The sequence below is a fragment of the Chiloscyllium plagiosum genome, unplaced genomic scaffold, assembly GCF_037043375.1.
Source record: "Chiloscyllium plagiosum isolate Xiang-an unplaced genomic scaffold, Cpla_swu_hap1 HiC_scaffold_18, whole genome shotgun sequence".
Lineage (NCBI taxonomy): Eukaryota > Metazoa > Chordata > Chondrichthyes > Orectolobiformes > Hemiscylliidae > Chiloscyllium > Chiloscyllium plagiosum.
In genome coordinates this window covers 25434726-25450886 of record NW_028270156.1, presented here as the reverse complement: position 1 = coordinate 25450886, position 16161 = coordinate 25434726, and the positions used below count along the sequence as shown (strand labels likewise).

Here is a 16161-nt window from a genome sequence, read left to right as displayed (position 1 = left end):
TTGCAGATTATGTGAAATATTTGCATGAAACAACACAGACAACAGCCATTTGAAGGTGCAATGAGTCCCATTCTCCTTCCTTTTTCTCCAATGTCCCTTTTCTTTTCATACATTTATCCAATTACTGTTCAAAAGTTATTACTGAATCTGTTTCTAATGCCTTTAGGCAGTGTATTACAGATCATAGGAATGCATTATTTTTTAAAAAAAGCTTATTATATCACTAGTTCTTTTACCAAATATATGGTGTATAACAGTATATGTTCTGATATGGCTTGAATCAGTACCACCGGGAACCTGCTGGCAAAATAGTAAAAGCTTTGAAGTTAACATCCTTTCTATAACACTTTTCAACTGTATTCAATTTGTAACAAATATATTCTAGATTCTCTGAAATATATAAAAATAATGTCTGAAAATGTGGTGCTGGAAAAGCGCAGCAGGTCAGGAGCAGGAGAGATGCTGCCTGACCTGCTGCACTTTTCCAGCAACACGTTTTCAGCTCTGATCTCCAGCATCTGCAGTCTTCACTTTCTTCTATAAAAATAATCTCACCAATATTTCAGAATAAACTGAACTGTTCTGTACAAGGGCAGATGTCTTCAGTTTCAATTCTAAGAATCAGGGTCAGTTAGAGTTACTTCAACAGTGCATATTAATTCAGAAAAAACAACTAACTTCTTTGTGCAATATTCCAAACATTACAGTTTGACCAAGTTAGAAGCTGTGCTGATACTAAATGAGATACAGCTTTCAGAAAAGTACAAACAGGATTAATTGGAAGATTCCTCATGTAACTTTTTGTTTAAAATATACCTACCTATGTTATCTGTATTAATCATCCCATCTTCACTGTGAATGCTAATCTCTTGATTGATGTCGTCTCTCTCACTGGACTCGTCTTTTATTTTTTCTTCTATCATGCTATGCATTCCTGCTTGTTTAATCTTATTGTCATTAACCATTAAGGCTTCATTAACGCAAGTCTGCTCTCCTGCTATTTCCTGTTCTGAATGCTGTTCAAAATGTTTTAAGTTATTCTAGTAGGAAAAAAGTTATGAACAGGCAGTTTTTAAACACTGGATTAGATTTACATGGAACAAAAACTTCAATTGCCAATTTATAATCTAACTTAAAATGAAACATTTTTGTTTTTGTATATGTTATCAATTTTTATTGCAATCTATTCGTATTTTGTTAGGTCTCAGTCTTGGCTCAGTAATTTCTTAGGCCTTCGAGTCAGAGGTTGTGGATTTATAAACAAAGAACAAACTTGCATTTTATAGCAAGATTTACGACCCATCGCACTGTACAGTCACTGCAGGGAACATGACAGTCAAGTTTCAAACTGCAAGATTCCACAATTATTAATCAGTTCATATATTTTAATAATGTTGGTTGATGGGTAAATATTAACTAGGACACTGTGTCTTAGAGCAAGTTAAACTTAAGTAACATGTATGTTTCCAGCTTACAATGAACCTTGGAGAAGCTAAACATATATTTGAAAAATCAAGGGATTAGCGAGTCTTTAGAAGATTTGTAGCTCGGGTTGAGGTTTTGGATGTAGGTTTGCTCGCTGAGCTGAAAGGTTCATTTCCAGACACTCCGTTACCCTACTAGGTAATATCTTCAGTGGGCCTCATGTGAAGCAATGCTGAAAATTCCTGCTTTCGATTTATATGTTTGGGTTTCTTTGGGTTGGAGATGTCATTTCCTGTGGTGTGTTATTTCTTATCACCACAGGAATGACATCACCAATCCAAAGAAACCCAAACATATAAATAGAAAGCAGGAATTTTCAACATTGCTTCACGTGAGGCCTACTGAAGATGTTACCTAGTAGAGTAACGAAACATGTGGAAATGAACCTTTCAGCTTAGCGAGCAAACTTACATCCAAAATCAAGGGATATACACAAAAGTTGAGTCCAGGTTGATCAAAAAGGGAAAGACACACATAACAAAACAAAGAATTATGCATGCTGAGGATCTAAAAACAGATATTGCTCAAGAAGCTCTGCAGGTCTGGCGACAGAGTGTGAAGCGACAACAGAGTTAACATTTAGAGTCCCGTGACCCTTCTTCACATCCTTTTTCAAAGACAGATATGTTGCATGGAACCTCCCAATCCTGAACCAGGGTATTGATAAGAAAGTTGGGAGAATCAAGAGATCAGTAGTGAGTATCTTCCTGCCATCAAGAGCAGAACCCTAGTTTACAACGCAACTGTTGGAAAAGTGAGATGAGATTCTCATTTACAAGCAGTGAGATATATTTGCATCATATAACAGTGAGAGAGATAGTTGCATGCCACATTAATATGCAGTTTCCTATTTTCCCAACCGTTCATAAGTTCTTACGGTATAGGACAGAGGATTCTGGGTAATCCAAGATGGAGGACGGGAAAAATTTCTGGCTGTAACAGCTGCTCCTTTATTGAGGTAGTTCAGGTGTTGGAGGTGATTTCCTCGAATTCCAGGAGCAGCAATTACTGTTTTATATGCTGTTGCATTGTTTTGGAACTTTGGGAAAAAAAGTCAAAACAACAGCAGTTTTAAAAGGGAGAAGAACAAACAAAGGAAGCACATGGTGAGGTCAGTGCAACTCCAGCACACTGTTTGCTCCTCGCGCTGTCTATCTGTCACTAATATCACAGGGTATGTTCCAAGGTCAGCAACCACATGCACCCTCCATCCAGCATGTCTACAAGTTCCCAATCAGCATTGCAGAACACCAATTACTGTGTGTCTGACAGGTCTGGGGCAAATAACTTATTCAGCGCAGCTGCTTGACCACATGCACAGATGGGCTTTAAAAATGGTACCAGCTCCAGAAATCCTAGGAGGAGTTAACAGTGAATAGTACTTGCACCTGTAGCAAGTGGAAGAATATAACAAGCGGGCGGCATTGGAGCATGCTACAAAGTTAACAAGGCAAGTTTGTTTAGGTAACTTAAGAAAAACTTGCTAGGGCTCACAGAATGAAACCCTCCATGAAACTCTGCAAAAATGACATTAAGCCAATTTTCAGTAAAATTCACCTGAAAATGTTTTACCGTCTCCTCACATGGCAACTTTTCAAAAATAGCATGTATCAATGTGACTGCTCTTCTACATTCAGCAAAGCATAAGCAACACAGTGCAAGGACATCATAAGAATGTACACAGGGACAGGCTTAAATGGATCATGAGGGCCAAAAAGGTCTGAGCCAGGCCTTCACAGGCACAGACAGGTCAAATAATATCAATTTTAAATCCTTCCCTCGAGGCTAGCCGCTTCAAAATCAAACTATCCAAACCTGGCTCAAATTGGGAACAAGAAATTTTCTCTTATTCTTCACAACACTGAACTTGCTAAATTAGTTTAACAATATTAATAAAAACTGAAAATAACTGTGGATGCTTGAAATCAGAAACAAAAACAGAAATTGCTGGAAAAGCTCAGCAGATCTGGCATAGAGATGAACAGCACGGAAACAGACCCTTCGGTCCAACTCGTCCATGCCGACCAGATATCCTAACCCAATCTACTCCTACCTACCAGCACCCGGACCATATCCCTCCAAACCCTTCTTATTCATATGCCCATTCGGGTGCCTTTTAAATGTTGCAATTGTACTAGCCTCCACCACTTCCTCTGGCAGACCATTCCACATATGCACAACCCTCTGTGTGAACATGTTGCCCCTTAGGTCTCTTTTATTATAAAAACTTTCCCCTCTCACCCTAAACCTATGTCCTCTAGTTCTGGACTCCCACACCCCAGTGTAAAGACCTTGTCTATTTACCCTATCCATGCTACACATGATTTTATAAACCTCTATAAGGTCACCCCTCAGCCTCCGTCACTCCAAGGAAAACAGCTGTTGCCTATTCACCCTCTCCCTATAGCTCAAATCCTCCAACCCTGGCAACATCCTTGTAAACCTTTTCTGAACCCTTTCAAGTTTCACAATATCCTTCTGATGGGAAGGAGACCAGAATTGCACGCAATATTCCAAAAGTGGCCTAACCAATGTCCTGATTAGAGTGGTGCTGGAAAAGCACAGCAGGTCAGGCAGCATCCAAGGAGCAGGAAAATCGAGGTTTCGGGCAAAAGACAAAGGGCTTTTGCCCGAAATGTCGATTTTCCTGCTCCTCAGCTGCTGCCTGACCTGCTATGCTTTTCCAGCACAACTCTAATCTAGACTCTGGTTTCCAGCATCTGCAGTCCTTGTTTTTACCTAACCAATGTCCTGTACAGCCGCAACATGATCTCCCAACTCCTGTACTCAATAATCTGACAAATAAAGGAAAGCATACCAAACGCCTTCTTCACTATCCTATCTACCTCTGACTCTACTTTCAACGAAGTATGAACCTGCACTCCAAGGTCTCTTTGTTCAGCAACACTCCCTAGAACCTTACCATTAAGTGTGTAAGACCTGCTAAAGATTTGTTTTCCCAAAATGCAGCACCTCACATTTATCTAAAATAAACTCCATCTGCCACTCCTCAGCCCATTGGCCCATCTGATCAAGATCCTGTTGTAATCTGAGGTAATTTTCTTCGCTGTCCACTACACATCCAATTTTGGTGTCATCCACAAACTTACTAACTACACCTCTTATGCTCACATCCAAATCATGTATAGAAATGACGAAAAGTAGTAGACCCAGAACCGATCCTTGTAGCACTCCACTGGTCACAGGCTTCCAGTCTGAAAAACAACCCTCCACCACCACCCTCTGTCTTCTACCTTTGAGCCAGTTCTGTATTCAAATGGAGAGTTCTCCCTGTATTCTGTGAGATCTAACCTTACTCACCAGTCTCCTCTGGGGAACCTTGTCAAACGCCTTAATGAAGTCCATATAGATTATGTCTACCGTTCTGCCCTCATCAGTCCTCTTTGTGACTTCTTCAAAAACCTCAATCAGGTTTGTGAGACATGACTTCCCACGCACAAAGCCATGCTGACTATCCCTAATCAATCCTTGCCTTTCCAAATACATGTACATCCTGTCCTTCAGGATTCCCTCAAACAACTTCCCCACCAACGATGTCAGGCTCATTGGTCTATAGTTTCTTGTCCTTACCACCTTTCTTAAATAGTGGCACCACATTAACCAACCTCCAGTCTTCTGGCACCTCTCCTGTGACCTTGATGAAACAGATATCTCAGTAAGAGGCCCAGCAAGCACTTCCCTAGTTTCTCACAGAGTTCTAGGATATACCTGATCAGGTCCTGGGGACATATCCACTTTTATGCGTTTCAAGACATCCAGCGCATCTTCCTTTGTAATATGGATATTTTTCAAGATGTCACCATCTATTTCCCCACATTCAATACCTTCCATGTCCTTTTCCACAGTAAATACTCATTTAGTATCTCCCCCATCTCCTGCGGCTCCAACAAAGGCTCCCTTGTTGATCTTTGAGGGGCCCTATCCTCTCCCTAGTTATCTTTTTGTCCTTAATGTATTTGCAAAAATCTTTGGATTCTCCTTAACACTATTTAGAGAGAAATCAAGAGTTAACATTTCGGACTGAGTGACCCTTCCGTAGAAGTGAATAATTTTAATGTCTGTAGTTATTAATGGAAGTTTTCATTATAAAGCACATTAATATTTATACAATAATAGGTACAAAGTCGAGATGCAAGTCCATTGCTAATAGGGATGGTGCAGGAGGGAGGGATTCCGGTTTTTGGATAACTGGGGTTCTTTCTGGGGACGGTGGGACCTCTATAAACAGGATGGTCTACACCTGAACCTGAGGGGCACCAGTATCCTTGGGGGGAGGTTTGCTAGTGCTCTTGGGGGGGGTTTAAACTAACTCTGCAGGGGCATGGGAACCCAGATTGTAGCTTCAGGGTGCAGGGCCTGGAGTGTAGGGAGGTTAGGAACATGGCATCAATTTCCAAGGAGGGTGTCTGTAAACAGGAAAGTGGCTTGAAGTGTGTATACTTCAATGCAAGAAGTATACGAAATAAGGTAGGTGAACTTGCAGCGTGGGTTGGTACCTGGGACTTCGATGTTGTGGCTATTACGGAGACATGGCTAGAACAGGGACAGGATTGGCTGTTGCAGGTTCCAGGATTTAAATGTTTTAGTAGGGTCAGAGGTGGGGGTAAAAGAGGGGGAGGTGTGGCATTGCTTGTCAAAGATAGTATTACAGTGGTGGAAAGGACGATGGATGATGACTTGCCATCTGAGGTAGTTTGGGCTGAGGTTAGGAATAGGAAAGGTGAGGTCACCCTGTTAGGAGTCTTTTACAGGCCTCCTAATAGTCCTAGAATCATTGAAGAAAGGATAGGGAAGGTGATTCAGGAGATGAGTGACAGTAATAGGGTGGTTGTTATGGGGGACTTTAACTTTCCTGATATTGATTGGGAAAGCTATAGCTCAAGTTCGTTAGATGGGTCAGTGTTTGTTCAATGTGTGCAGGAGAGTTTCCTGACACAATATGTAGACAGGCCAACAAGAGGTGAGGCCATACTGGATTTGGTTCTGGGTAACGAACCAGGCCAGGTGTTAGAATTAGAGGTAGGTGAGCACTTTGGGGATAGTGACCATAATTCGGTGATTTTTACTCTCGTGATGGAGAGGGATAAGTGTGTACTACAGGGCAAGAGTTATAGCTGGGGTCAGGGAAATTATGATGCGGTGAGGCATGACTTAGGATGTGTGGCTTGGAAAAGTAGACTCCAAGGCAAGAGTGTAAATGATATGTGGAGCTTGTTCAAGGAGCAACTATTGAGTGTCCTTGATAATGTACCTGTCAGGCAGGGAGGAAAGGGTCGTGCGAGGGAGCCGTGGTTTAATAAGGAATTGGAATCCCTTGTTAAATGGAAGAGGGCGGCCTATCTCAAGATGAGACGTGAAGGTTCAATTGGGGCGATTGAGAGTTATAGGGTAGCCAGGAAGGACCTGAAGAGAGAGCTAAGAGCAGCAAGGAGGGGACATGAAAGGTCCTTAGTCGGTAGGATTAGGGAAAACCCTAAGGCTTTCTATAGGTATGTTAGGAATAAAAGAATGACTAGGGTAGGAATAGGTCCAGTCAAGGATAGTAGTGGGAAGTTGCGTGTGGAGGCGGAAGAGATTGGGGAGACACTGAATGAATACTTTTCTTCAGTATTTACTCAGGAATAGGGCATTGTCGTCGATGTGAATACTGAGTCACAAATAAGTAGAATGGATGGCTTTGAGGTATGTAGAGAAGAGGTGTTGGAAATCCTGGAAAAGGTGAAAATAGATAAGTCCCCTGGGCCTGATGGCATTTATCCTAGGATTCTCTGGGAAGCAAGGGAGGAGATTGCAGAGCCATTGGCCTTGATTTTTATGTCCTCTTTGTCTACTGGAGTAGTGCCAGAAGACTGGAGGATAGCAAATGTGGTTCCCTTGTTCAAAAAGGGGAGTAGGGATAACCCTAGTAACTATAGGCCGGTGAGTCTCACTTCTGTTGTGGGCAAAGTCTTAGAGAGAATTGTAAGGGATAGGATTTATGCACATCTGGATAGGAATAATGTGATCAAGGATAGTCAGCATGGTTTTGTGAAGGGCAGGTCGTGCCTCACAAACCTTATTGAATTCTTTGAAAAGGTGACGAAGGAGGTTGATGAGGGGAAAGCGGTAGATGTGGTATATATGGATTTTAGTAAGGCGTTTGATAAGGTTCCCCATGGTAGGCTACTGCAGAAAATACGGAGATATGGCATTGAGGGTGAGTTGGAGGTTTGGATTAGGAATTGGCTGGATGAAAGAAGACAGAGGGTAGTAGTTGATGGCAAAGTTTCTTCATGGAGTACCGTCACTAGCGGTGTTCCGCAAGGATCTGTTTTGGGACCATTGCTGTTTGTCATTTTTATAAATGACCTGGAAGAGGGGTTAGAAGGTTGGGTGAGCAAGTTTGCGGATGATACGAAAGTCGGAGGAGTTGTTGACAGTGAGGAAGGATGTGGCAGGTTACAGCAGGATATAGAGAAGCTGCAGAGCTGGGCAGAAAGGTGGCAAATGGAATTCAATGTAGCTAAGTGTGAGGTGATTCACTTTGGGAAGAATAACAAAAAGATGGGGTACTGGGCTAATGGTTGGATACTTGGTAGTGTGGATGAGCAGAGGGATCTTGGTGTCCATGTACACAGATCTCTGAAAGTTGCCACCCAGGTAAATAGTGCGGTGAGGAAGGCATATGGCGTACTGGCTTTTATTGGTAGAGGAATTGAGTTCCGGAGTCCTGAGGTCATGATGCAGTTGTATAAGACTCTGGTGCGGCCGCATCTGGAATATTGTGTGCAGTTTTGGTCGCCATACTATAGGAATGATGTGGAGGCACTGGAACGGGTGCAGAGGAGGTTTACCAGGATGTTGCCTGGTATGGAAGGAAGATCGTATGAGGAAAGACTGAGACACTTGGGGCTGTTTTCATTAGAGAAAAGAAGGTTTAGGGGTGACTTGATTGAGGTGTACAAGATGATTAGGGGGTTAGATAGGGTTGACAGTGTGAACCTTTTCCCGCGTATGGAGTCGGGTATTACAAGGGGGCATAGCTTTAAATTAAGGGGGGGTAGATATAGGACTGAAGTTAGGGGTAGGTTCTTCACTCAGCGAGTCGTAAGTTCATGGAATGCCCTGCCAGTAGCAGTGGTGGACTCTCCCTCTTTATGGGCATTTAAGCGGGCATTGGATAGGTATATGGAGGATAGTGGGTTAGTATAGGTTAGGTGGGCTTGGATCGGCGCAACATCGAGGGCCAAAGGGCCTGTACTGCGCTGTATTCTTCTATGTTCTATGTTCTAAGGTCTTGCCTCCTCGCTTGTTCATGCACCAAGTAAATAATTTATGAACACATCTCCCTTCTATAAAAATGGTATAGTAGATGAACATAAAGAAAATGTAGATTACAAGTCAAGTAATCACAACCTTTTTCTTATGTCTTTATAGTATCTGCTTAATATCACAATAAAAAACTTTTAGTATGTCACAATTACCCAAATAATATTTACAGACCAACATAAAATATAGGGAAACCTATTGTTCTTTAAATGCCACAAGATTTTATTCTGGTGCCTTCAAACCAACAAAACACTTGCCTGCAATCTGTATATTTGCTGTCCTTGTTGTACATTCTGCATAGATAGCTTACTTTGAATCTCTTGACATTCGGCATGAGCCTTTTTAAATGATTCTAACTCAGATTTTATTCTGAGATTTTCTTCATTTAATCGATCCTCCTGAAAACAAAAATCACAGATTTCTACACTACTTACATTGTGAAATGTAACTTTAACTTCATCAGAATGCAAACTTAGTACTGATAGAAAACTGTGGGTTTCAATCATGACTATGCATTTATCATGTAAACATATTCCCACAAGTGAAAGAAAATCAGCAGTCAAAGCACTTCACAGACCTGCTCAGACGTGTTCAAGAACAGTATTAGTGCAAATGTGAGACTCTATAATTCTTATTTATGGTGTACTGCAAATGCATGGAAAATTTGGCTCACTAGAAACGGTGAGACATAAAACTTCACCTTCATGTTTGACATGCAAACCATATAAAGTTCTTTCATAGCACACTAATATGATTTATGTATCACATGAAGTATTAATATTAGTGTTTTTGATAAAATATGTGAATTATATTATGAATTACTTAACCTGCATATGTTTTGTAACATGCCTCAAATTATCTTAAGATTTTATTAAAAGTATAATTTATTGTTCATGCAATCAAATAAGTAAATGCCACACAACATGCTCATTAAAACAGAGACGACAACGTGATAACCTCGGTCATTCATACTGAGCATTAAAAGAATGAAATATTCACTATTACATATTTCCTTATAAAATATTATATATATTTGGCAAACACAATGTTAATCAATTCTGTATACAGTTCCGTTAAATGTTCAATGCTGGCCAATTCTCAGTTGTGTATCTATTTCCAGTTCAATGAAAATTATTCCAAGTTGTTGTGATTAAAATGAGCTTGTAACTTTTTAAAGTTACAATGGAATGGCTCACCAATCTCCTCCCCATTCTGCCAATGTTCCTGTAAGAAAACAGTGAATTATCCAATAATCACGAATATGAAGACTTTTTTATTGGTTTGTATCCCATAATGTTCTATGGCATCATCCAAAAACACATGCCTGAATATTTGCTTAGAATGAGTGGTTCATCGTATTAAAAAAATGACAACAGAGGCACTGTTGTAATGGTCCGTCAATGTACTTTTAAGAGACACGCTAATGACATCATCATAGCATGTAACCTGGGGTTATAAAGATCTCATACTCAATCTTTCCTTGGATCACTTGAAGCATTAAAACTATTGGAATTTGTTTCTTCTGCTGTAAACTATTAGCTTAATGCTAGCCCAGACACAATGGGCCTACAAAATATAATGTCTGTACACAATAGTAACTTTAAATAAATGTTTGTGGGATTCTTCAATACGATATCCACATCCAGTTTATGCTGTTACAGCTGGGGCAGCACGGTGGCACAGTGGTTAGCACTGCTGCCTCACAGCGCCAGAGACCTGGGTTCAATTCCTGCCTCAGGCAACTGTCTGTGTGGAGTTTGCACATTCTGCGTTGGTTTCCACCTGGTCCTCCAGTTTCCTCCCACAGTACAAAAATGTGCATGTTAGGTGAATTGCCCTCGTGTTAGGTGTAGGGAACAGGTCTGGGTGGGTTGCTCTTCGGAGGGTCAGTGTTGACTTGTTGGGCCGAATGGCCTGTTTCCACATTGTAATCTAATCTGATCTAATGATGCAAGCTACATCAAGTAAACCACCTTATTGGAAGTAAACTCACACCATGGTCGCAGCTGTGGCTATTGAGAATAGACTCCAATATCTTGGTTGCAGATAGTTGGCAAACCAGTTGAAGACCAAACAAACTACAGCTTTTGACAAAATAATTCAGCCAAAAGAAGAATTTCTCATTTGTCAGCAGCATCAGTTCCTGCAAGTACAGACAACTGTAGATGTGACATTAATCTCCAAGAAAACAGAGCTAATTTATTTCTAAATGGAATATGCTGTACCAAGATAAAAGAATTCTAAGACTGCCAGACAAGGGTTGTAATGGACTTTTGAGCTGGTATACAAAGCAAGTGTGGTGCAATACAGAAGGTGGGAGCTAGAATGCTAGGCTCCTGATAATCAAAACATCAGTAACATCTTCTCAGAAAAGCAGATGAAAAGTCCACATTCTTAAAAAACAGATTTAATCTAAATGGTCATTAAGGTATAGCTCTGCAGTCTAAAATTGTTAAAGTGGAATTATAGACAGGAGAAACCTCATTGTGATTTGAAAATCCAGTGACACCTACACTGAATTACAACTATTTCAAACAATGCATGCAGTTCTATTTTGCAGACCAGCAACAAATAATCCTAATAAGACAGCTCTAAAGATCTTGTTTGTTATTGGCAAGGTGGAGAGTCTTCACAGAAAAATCATATCCATTCACTTCATGAGTAATAGGGAAGATCCAGAAAAGATTTGGAAGGTTCTTGAAGATCAACCCAAGATAATAACAAACTTCAGGACTAACAGAATCTAACTCACATCATATAGACAGCAACCTCAAGAGTCTATTGACTAGGTTGTCAGAAAATGCTATGAATGGGACGTTTCCAAAGAGGAAGTGTTAAAAAGGCTCATCGAGTCAGTCATCATCACCGCATTAATTAAAGCCACTAGGAAAGATCTTTTGGACAAAGGGCAAACTAACAATGCATTACTTGAGGATGAACACAAGTGTGACCCCATAGTGCAGGCCAACAACAATTAGTGCAGCAAACACTATTGCTTTAGTCAGCAACACTCAACAAAGAAACAAAATTTGTAACAGCTGCAGTTTGTCACAACTACCGAAAACTGTCCAGCTTTCCTAGATATCTGTAAAGCATATATAAAACTCCAAGACACATTGAGCACACACGCAGGAAATCTGGTACCAAAAGCCAAGCCAGATTCCAAAACAAAACACAAGTGACAAGCAAGATGGTACAACAATGCAAAACTAGTATCAAGGCAAGTGTATAAATGCAAGTACATCAATGAGGCTCCAAGTCAACCAAGTGAAAGTCAAATTTCAGATTACCAAGCTTTTCATATTATTTACTTCATACACCATGTTGATGGTGTAAGTGATCAGACATTTTTACAACATTTAATATCTCTTGAAAAGGCAGGACCACACACAAAGCTAAAATTGACATGGGAGCCACTTCCAACATATTACCAATGTGCTACCTAAAATATAGAAGAAGTTTACCTCAGAGTACAACAGGATCTTAGTCAGATGGGCAATGGGCTGAGAAGTGGCTGATGGAATTTAAATTTAGGTAAATGCGAGGTGCTGCATTTTGGAAAACTGAATCAGAGCAGAACTTATATACTTAATAGTAAGATCCTAGGGAGTGTTGCTGAACAAAGAGATCTTGGAGTGCAGATTCATAATTCCTTGAAAGTACAGTCGCAGGTAGATAGGATTGTGGAGAAGGCATTTGGTATGCTTTCCTTTATTGGTTAGAGCAATAGAGTTGCCTTTATTCCTGATGAAGGGCTTTTGCCCGAAACATAGACTTTGCTGCTCCTTGGATGCTGCCTGAACTGCTGTGCTCTTCCAGCACCACTAATCCAAAATCTGGTTTCCAGCATCTGCAGTCATTGTTTTTACATAGGAGTTGAGGTCAAGTTGGAGCTGTACAGGATATTAGTTAGGCTACTTTTGGAATACTGTTTGTAACTCTGATCTCCTTCCTATTGGAAGGATGTTGTTAAACTTGAAAGTGTTCAGAAAAGATTTATAGGAATGTTGTCAGGGTTGGAGGATCTGAGCCAAAAGGAGAGGCTGAATAGGCTGGGGCTGTTTTCCCTGGAGCATCAGAGACTGAGGGGTGACCTTATTGAGGTTTATAAAATCATGAGGGGCATGGACAGGATAGTCAAGGTCTTTTCCTTGGGCTGGGGGAGTTCAGAACGAGAGGACATAAGTTTAGGGTTGGAGGGGAAAGATATAAAAGAGACCTAAAAGGCAACGTTTTCACAAAAGGGTAATATGGATATGGAAGGAGCTGCCAGAAGTGGTGGAGGCTGGTACAATTACAGCATTTAAAAGGCATCTGGATGGGTATCCTCTGCCAAGGACATGCAGGTCCTGGGCCTCCTCCACTGCCACTCCCTCACTCCCCGACTCCTGGAGGAAGAACACATTATCTTCCAATTCAGAACCCTTCAACCCCAGGACATCAATGTGGACTTCACCAGTTTCCTCATTTTCCCTCCCCCCACCTTACCCCAGTTTCAAATTTCCAGCTCAGCACCATCCTCATGACCGGTCCAATTATCAATCTTCTTTCCCACCTATCCGCTCCACCCTCCTCTCCAAGCTATCACCTTTACCCCTTCCTCTATCCATCCACTGCACTCTCACCTACCTTCTCTCCAATCCCACCCCCTCCCATTTATCTCTCCACCCGAGGCTTCTAGCCTCCTTCCTAATGAAGGGCTCCTGCCCGAAACGTTGATTGTCCTGCTCGGATGCTGCCTGACCTGCTGTGCTTTTCCAGCACCACTCTAATCTTGACTTTAATTTCCAGCATCTTCAGTCCTCACTTTCGCCTATATGTTTAGGAAGGGTTTAGTGGGATATGGGCCAAGTGGTGGCAAATGGGACTAGATTAGGTTAGGATATCTGGTCGGCATGGAGGAGTTGGACTGAAGGGTCTGTTTCGGTGCTGTTCATTTCTATGACTATATGACTTTGAAGCAAGATATCAACCAAGTACCTGGATAATTATGTCTGGCAAGGCAGCAAATTATTCAACCCACAAAGACCAAAGTTTGCTCCTTTAATCAACACAGTGAAGCTACTGACTACAAACTTGAAGATATTCTCAAGGTTTAACTGTTACACTTTGGCCAGAACCAAGATGAACATTTGCATTCGGCAACTGCTGAAGATAAGCAACTACAAGAATTCCAGAAGATTATTATCCAGGGATGTCCTGATGGTATTATGGCATTAAGATTTGTTCATTTTGACCATAAATAGGTAAACCTGGTATATCATGACAAGTCATTTTCAAGGCAATGTCCTTCATACCAAAAGCATTGTTACACCAGGGACACTGAATGCATAAGACAGTATTTGCCATGACGATGCAGGATATCCAATGACTGTGAATGCATGTGGGGCATGTCAACAACAGCAACAACAGTTCTGGGTCAGATGATGTCTGACAATAGATCATAGTAAACTGGCAAATCATTTCAAGACGTGTGTTTTGAGTGAGGAGTGGCCCATACTACAACATAACCATATTATGTATGCTCAAGTTTCTAGGAAAACGCATCAAATGTATGATCAAGACAATGATCATTAAGTGCCAAGTGACAAAGCAAGATTTTTGTATTGTATTGCTTCATTTTCTTCCAGCACCAATGGGGAAGAATTATTAGAACTTAATGGAAGAGATCCATGATGGGCAAACAGGTACAGAATTACCAAAAATTAAAATATTGAAGAAACTCAGATCTGATCATATTTATGGAGAGAGAAACAGAGTTAAAATTTTGAGTCCAGTTTGCTCTTCTTCAGAACTGAGAACTAACAAAACTGTACTGGGCAGAAAGTATAAGTTAGACATAGAAATAAAAATGCCTGGCTCCTAACAGAAGTTTCTAAAATATGCAACTAACCTCCAGAGGATTACTTTTAAATTTGAAATATTAATCTTATAAACTGTTTCATATGTTCATATTACTTAATTTTCTCTGAAAGAAAGTGTTTCCAGTTCATAACACATGGATCTCTTCATCATTCTTGTCGATTGAGTCTTGATGCTCCCCGGTACAGCAAAACCCAAAGTCTCCTTGCAGATATTATTTATGATGGATTTATGGGCAGACCAGGCACTTAGAACATTCTGCTGTTCCTATTCTTCGAGCATCTTTAGGTTGAACATGAGGCAGAACCTTCTTTGCCTTTGACACTTAATTTTCTACAGCAGTACTACTGATGTCACTGCCTTTTTTTAATCCACATGGAGTTGGTGCTCTGCCTTCAATTTACCCTTTCAGAAGAAAGTGTAACCGCCATTTTGTTTTTGAGCTGGGCCACTGTGTATCACTCAGAGCATCAAAGTCAGTGCCAGAATTCCTAAGCTTTGATAGTGGTGTGACATCCAGATCTATCATTGATATAGTTGTCCATGACAGTCCTGATGTTCCAAACCTCATTTTGTGGATGTGGAAGATGCCTGTTCATATGATTTTTTCATATGGGCATGACTGTTCATACCAACTTCCACACAGTCCTGACACAGCAAGGTCTTCACTCAATGCTAAGGATACTCAAGATAATTGGAAACCACACAAAGGCATTGATGAGGATGAGAGCTCACTTGTTGTTTCTGCTAGACACCCATCCTAAGAGCCCATTGTTTTGCTTGCTTGCAAGTCAGCAAAAGGTTATGGCTCAACTAGGCCATAGTTTTGCAGCTTAGAGTCAGTTGAAAAGTGTCAAGAAAAATGATGGAGAGGCATCCTTAATGAATGTGTGAATGCTGTTGAGGTCATAGAGAAACAGCATTTAGAGAAAGAAGATGGCACTGAGGAGAAACCCGATAATGAAGAGAAAATATTGTTGAAATTACATGGACTACATTTGACAGGTAAGACCAGAACTATCCAGAGGTACAAAACTGTGACCCAACAATATGATCAAGGGTCAGTGCAGGAGTTAGGAAAAGAGGACTATAGAAGCACAGGTTATGCAACCTTTTAAGCCTGCTGTACCCTTCTAGATCATGGCTGATTATCCACTTCTATGCTATATTCCCACATTACCGGAATATTCCCTGATATCATTAGTAATTGGCAGGGGGATTATAGAGAAGGCCATCTGATGATGGGAGAGGATCAAGATTAATTTACTTTTAAGGTCTCCACCACCTAAGCAGGTCGCCATATACTTTGTCACCTACGTTGGGACCTGCTGGAGGCAGGGGCATTCCCATGGGAAGATTACATCCTACTCTGCCCTCACCCCCACCAACTCACTGTTACCTGGGCCAGGGTCGTTTAGTTAGTAGATCAATTAGTTATAAATTACTCGCAACTTGAAAAATTACTTGCCAGGCCTGAATGAGGCT

The 16161-nt window shown here is 41.0% G+C and overlaps 1 protein-coding gene across 3 annotated transcripts in view; it reads right to left on the bottom strand.

Moving 5' to 3' along the window:
• LOC148146866 (uncharacterized) overlaps positions 1-16161 on the bottom strand; it is a 79708-nt gene that overhangs the window by 32441 nt on the left and 31106 nt on the right. For 2 of the 3 annotated variants that reach the window (XM_087996354.1, XM_087996353.1), the window contains exons 1-2: positions 9072-9965; positions 821-1040 (exon numbers count right to left, since the gene is read on the bottom strand). In XM_087996354.1, coding sequence (XP_087852480.1) covers positions 821-1040; positions 9072-9320 — 469 coding nt within the window. In that variant the 5' untranslated portion in view covers positions 9321-9965. Of the gene's footprint in view, positions 1-820; positions 1041-9071; positions 9966-16161 lie in introns of those variants that run through there. The other variant, XM_087996355.1, reaches the window with a different exon arrangement.